Consider the following 6,000-nt stretch of genomic DNA (forward strand, 5'->3'; position numbering starts at 1 on the left):
ACACACATCCTCTTCTCTTTTTTTAATTAGTCTTAACATGAACAATTCATCATCAAACCCCCAAAGTTTACATTTCCTCCTTTTTTTACATGAAAAAGTTTCCTTCATTGTCCTTTTTTTTTTTACCAACATGATCCTTAGATTCCATTATCAATGAGAAGTTAGCAGATAAATTCAATATTGTGGTCTCTTCTTCTTTCTTCTTCTTCTTCACAAATACACACTAGCTTTTGTCCTGAGAAGGATCTTTTTAGTCTCAGACAGAGTCAACTCCTTCGCCTTGTTGTTGTGCAAGATATCTCTCTCGACGCTCCTTCTGTGTTTTTCATTAAAGGAAAGATTAAAACAATGTCAGATTTTCACAATTATCTAATGGAAGAGACAAGAGGGAGAGTCTCTGAAACAGTAAATGTGACTGACCCATTCATCGATCACAAGCCCTTCTCCAATCATTTTTGGACCTGTTTCCTCTGGTGGTTTCTTTCGTGCCTCCACTGCTGCATCCGCTTCTGCTAACTGACGCTTCAGTTTTTCCAGTGCCTATTTCATTCATCATATAGAGAATTAGGGAGAGCGAACCCGTACATATAACAATCAGTGTTATTATGAATCCACTTCATAAGCATAATGATTTCACTACTCACAGGGTTGGAACGTTCAGGATCCAGGAAAATCACACGCAATATTTGCTCCTTAGACACATCATCCTTTTGCTCATCAAACTGCAGAAAGCAAAAACAAATGCAATTGATATGTCTCAGATACAAAATTCAGTGGAACCTTAGAATTGTAAGAAGCTAACAAACAACATGAGATAGGTCACTAAAAGTATGTGTATGCCTTCAAAGATAACTGGAAACCTCTACGCGGACCAAAAAGCATTCTTAGTATAGTCATTGATATCTTTAGTTTTATCTAGACTCTTACATGTTGTTCATGTTCAAAGAGCAGCTTATAAATAACATCATAAGACTTAGCGTACCAGCTCAGGCACATAGTCCATTGGACCTTTGACCTTCAGGCTCATGATTTTAAACTTAACTCTGCTCCTTTGATCCATTGGCTTCTCATTATTCTCAGGAGGCTCAACAAACTTGAAAACTGTACATTTCAACAAGATAAACCAATGAAATAAGCCACTGCTCGGATAGCCTCATCAAGAAGAATAAAGAACACAGGGGAGAGAAAAGAAAAACAATTACCAGTAGCAATAATAGTTTCTCCAGGAGCAAGAATAGCACCAGGCGGACGCATGAAGCAACTCTTCGGTGCAGTAGTTTGAAACTGAAGAGCAACAAGTAAGCACATATACACAAAACACACAGATAACCAAAACACTTAAATCAAAAACAAACCTTGAAGGCAACATGTGATTTGCTGGTATTTTTAATCTTAATAGCACTCCTTACTTGCTTCCCAGGCTCATCTTCAAAACAAATTAATAATCTAATTCAATACTCCACGGCATTACTTGTAACAAAACATCAGAAATCCAAATCATGCAAAAATCATTTGATACCTAAAACTGATTCATATCTATAAAGACTCCTAATTTTGGAATACTACAAGAAGTACCATTTACAGAATTACTTAATGGACTAATTCAGAAGTTAATCTTCTGATTTTAAAACTCCTATACAAATATGGAAATTTACAAGATTCTGCTCTAAACTCCAAAAAAGTTTCAAATTTTATATCAGATCACTCAAATTCAACTAAAAATTTTAGACTACTGTCAATGGATCACGAGTATTCAGAAACAAACCCTAGACGAAGAAACAAAAAAAAAAGGATGGAACTACGATTCAGAATCAGATGAGATTCTGAAACAAACTCACAAGGAAAATAAAGTTTCTCAGAAGGATCAAGCTTCAATCTCCGTTTAGTAGGAAGAAACGACTTAGCAACAGACGAAACCGAAGGTGAAGGAGTCGGATGCTGATTTTGACCCGATCCATCACCATGAGGTCCGTTGTAACCAAGCTGATGATGATTATGATGATGATGATGATGTTGTTGTTGATGATGATGATGGTTGTGGAGATGAGAAGATGTAGTAGTAGAAGAAGACGAAGCAGCTCCAGATGGGAACGGTGACGTAGCAGCAGCACTTGAAGCTGCTGCGTTGTTGTTTCTACCACCGTGACCGGTTGTTGAAGAGTTACGAAACGGAATCTTGAAGAAACCCCAACCTCCTTTGCCGTCGGAAGTTGGTTTCTCCTCCGTCGTCGTCATAGTCATCTCTTCTCTCTTACGGTTGATGAAGCATGCGAATTGCGACGGAGAAAGGAGTTGACTCCGTGAAGAGAGAGAGAGAGAGAGAGATCGGACGTGAGATGGTGAGAGGAAAAGTGGATTTAATTGGTTGATTTCGCGTCCGTGTTTTTTGTTTATTTGTCTTTTTTTTTTGTTTTATTTTATTTTTGGGGTAATTAAATTAATTTGTTTAGTTAATAATCCAATGGCTTGATTAGCGGATATGGGAAAGTGGGAGGTGAATTTTAAAAAGTCGATAATGACATCACATGCTTCTAAAACGACAGCGTATTGGATTCTTTGTTGTTGTTGTTGTTGTTACAAGTCTTTCTTCTATTTCTTCCCTTTCTTCTATGTACAACTTTTGGATTCTCTCTTTCCAAAGTCTTTTTTTTTTGTATATTGTTTTGTTTAGTGTTGTCTTTCTCTGTGGTTTCTAGATATATTTGAACTTTCTTCTTATATTTCTATGGATTCTTTTGGTGGAAAGTTACAAACGAGAAAAAAAACAAAAGAAAAGAGATTAGTACGCGTAATTAAACAACCCTTGAAACTTCATAATGACGTTGCACAACTCGAACTCAAAGAGTCTTTTTCCAACTTAACCCAAAAGTCGAAGCATAGTCTTCCACAAACGGAGCCAATACATCACTACATCAGTAAGACTTAACAAAAAGCAGTTAACAATAAGAGTTTATGTTTCCGGGTCATACCATATTAGATTAAGACTTAGGATGGTTTACGAATGTTGATGGAGAAGATGATGATATCTTCAATATAATCGATTTCACATTATTTTCAATGGATAATATCAATCATACCATACCAAAAAAAAAAACCATACCCTTTTTTATAAATGTAATATAATAAATAAGAATAATCAGAATGGGAAATCGGGATCATCCCATTGAAGAACAGCAGACTCAATGTTATGCTCTCTCTTGAGTTTGTCCTTGAGGAACCAATCACATACTTTGCCTGCATTCAACTCTTCTATTGTACATCCTTCTTGCTCCGATATCACTCTTAGTAAGTTCAACGACGATATCTGTCAATAATATTCCAATATTTCAATCTAAAACTCAATGTTTATGCTTTTGTCAGTTAAAAAAATTATATTATGATAATTCTTTATTTAATGTCCAAATATATATATATATATATACTAGACTTACTAGCACATGATAGATTGTTAATTTCAATGTAAATTTAGTGTAATTTATTAATTTGCCTATACCAAGCAAATACAATATTAAAATTTTATCAAATTAAAAAACTTGATAGGTTAAAGTTAAATTTTATATTGTTAGTAATTTCTTAAATTGTAGGAAAAAAAACTCAAAACATACAATTTAAAGAAGTGACCAAGAATATGTAATATTATTTACCGTTAGTCGACAAAGAAACTTCTCGTGCGCACCAAGGCCCGAGATTTCGACAAGACCAGCTTCTGCTAAGCTCAAAAAACTTCTTCTCTCTGCAGGCTTGCTTTGATCACCGGATTCTTCTTCTCCGGCGTCAGCACTTGCTCTTACCAAACACAATCTTCTTCTTCTTCCTTGTGCTCTTGTCATGAATGTAATATTATTTGATCTTGCTTGTCGAGACCCCGATAAAGTCTTGTCTATGTGAGGATTTAAGATGAAGTTTGAGCGATGATAATAAGTGGCAATGTTCATAGTGATACCAAACTCTATTTGCTTTTTCTTTCTTGGTGAGTTAGAAGATGAAGATGAGGATAACACTTATCCGTTATGTTCGTTGTTTGTTTTAGAATGTTTTAGTGGTGAAGAATGAGTTTGTATTTTGGACTATTTGGTTTGGGCTATAGATTGTTCGGGCTTTTCGTCTTTGATTAAGTGGACCATGATCTAAGGTTATTGAATTAAATAATTTAATTTAATTTGAAGAAATTATTCCATTATTATTGCATTTCGTGGATTCTTTTAAATAGAGGTGTTATTATTGGATTAGGTGCTTTAAATTCTAGTGTTATTCAATTTATTAATTGTGTTTTCAGTTTTACGATACTAGTAGTTTACAAGGTAATTTTAATATAATAAAATTAATAATACAAATAATCAAACCTAAAGGTTTTTTAGCTGTCATGTTGATAGAATTCATTAAAATGTCATAGAAAACTTTACCATACTTTAAAATCAATCACTTACATACATTGATGTCGTTCTTTCAAATTCAATCATTGCTCAATATGGATTTGAATAAGTATATGTATTTCCATCAAATCCAAATCCACGGAAGTACTCGTATATTAAAAATTTATATTAAAGTCAGATATGAATTGTTTGTTCAAAAAAAAAAGTCAGATATATATGAATTATTTTGTTTTTGTTGGCTGTATTTATGTAGTTCGGAGATTTTAGATCAACTAATCCTAAACAAAAAAAATATATGAAAACGCAATTTTCCAGAGAGTTCTCGAGTGTCTTGCTTTGCTGTCTTTCCTCCAAATTTTTATATGATAATTTTTAATATTATCAAGATTTCCCATCAACTCTATTATCGAACAAATCCTAAAAATATTGATGAATTTATAATCAAACTAACACGTAAATTCAAGACGTACGTATATTGAATAATATTTGCATGAAATCTTACGTAAGTGTCTTATAAGTGGCAACATCAACTGCACAACCATTACGATTTCGTATCGAATTATAATCATTTTTATATATGTGGACGAAAGGATCTTTGGTACTTGTCTGCTGACTCTGCTCCTTTCAACTGTTTTGAGTTCAAAGGATTTTGTTTCTACGTAACAAATGAATAATTCACAAAAAAATATAAATGGTTTATGTTTTGTTTCTTAAATTTTAAGTTATCCACTTTCATAAATACTATTCAGTAAATATGGTCTAGGTACGTGGTTCCTGTTGTTGCTAAATTGTTATTACTTTACTACTCGAAGTGATGGACCGATGGTGCGTGTGTTTCGTCGGTGTCCACCGTTTACGACGTAGTACGTGTGCTTCCGCCTGCCGGCTACCATGAGAAACTAACTAAACAACACAAATCTTCATAACAAGCCAGATGGATACAAAACAGTTTATGATGGTTGATGCATGAGACAAGTCATGCATTACTCCCAATAATACAATTACTGAAAACACATATCTACAAGAACCAAAATCACCCCTATTTTGATAACATATTTTAGAAAATTAGCAAAAACAAACATAAGACACACATAATGTATATGCGGAAGATAGACAAGTAAACGGACGAAACATGTTTTAATTAGGAGAGACTAATTAACTTAATTTTAACAATCATATTCAAAGTTTAAAACATTTCGAAGGTAACATTTTCGAGTTCATATTGACTTGAACATTGTAGAATTCTTGAAAGGAACCGTGTTTCTTATCACTGTTAATATGTAATAATCATGAATATCTGTTTTTTTTTGTGGTTATTTACTCCCAACGAACCCCGGCACGTACCGATTGAACCCTTTCTACAATGCTCTACACAAATCTGATATAGATTCTTACATAAAGAATATCTTTTGTTTTTAAAAAAAAAACACAAAGGGAATATTTAATAACATAAGTTTAAGTTTTAATTGTCATACGTATGTTGTATATTCGGTTGTAATATATATATATATATATATATATATATATATATATTTTTTTTTTTCGGCATAGACTAACAATTACCTTTGGATCAATGCAACTGTGTTTTGTAAATTACTGGTAGTCCACATACTGCATTATAGTGTAT

General features: G+C 33.2%; 2 protein-coding genes across 2 annotated transcripts; both read right to left on the reverse strand.

Annotated features, from left to right (window-relative positions):
• Positions 1 to 196: 196 nt before the first annotated feature.
• Positions 197 to 2,531, reverse strand: LOC104718185 (vesicle-associated protein 4-2). Its single transcript, XM_010435875.3, has 7 exons — positions 1,839 to 2,531; positions 1,356 to 1,426; positions 1,203 to 1,284; positions 983 to 1,101; positions 645 to 722; positions 421 to 540; positions 197 to 316 (listed from the first exon to the last, which is right to left on the reverse strand). Exons 1-7 carry the CDS (start codon positions 2,239 to 2,241, stop codon positions 257 to 259), a joined length of 933 nt encoding a protein of 310 aa, XP_010434177.1. The 5' UTR covers positions 2,242 to 2,531; the 3' UTR covers positions 197 to 256.
• Positions 2,532 to 3,089: 558 nt separating this feature from the next.
• On the reverse strand, positions 3,090 to 4,021 carry LOC104718186 (uncharacterized). The gene is made up of 2 exons (XM_010435876.3): positions 3,645 to 4,021; positions 3,090 to 3,304 (listed from the first exon to the last, which is right to left on the reverse strand). Exons 1-2 carry the CDS (start codon positions 3,933 to 3,935, stop codon positions 3,137 to 3,139), a joined length of 459 nt encoding a protein of 152 aa, XP_010434178.1. The 5' UTR covers positions 3,936 to 4,021; the 3' UTR covers positions 3,090 to 3,136.
• Between the last annotated feature and the right edge of the window lie 1,979 nt (positions 4,022 to 6,000).

This window comes from Camelina sativa, chromosome 10, assembly GCF_030686135.1.
Source record: "Camelina sativa cultivar CO46 ecotype springtype chromosome 10, ASM3068613v1".
NCBI classification, from domain to species: Eukaryota; Viridiplantae; Streptophyta; class Magnoliopsida; order Brassicales; family Brassicaceae; genus Camelina; species Camelina sativa.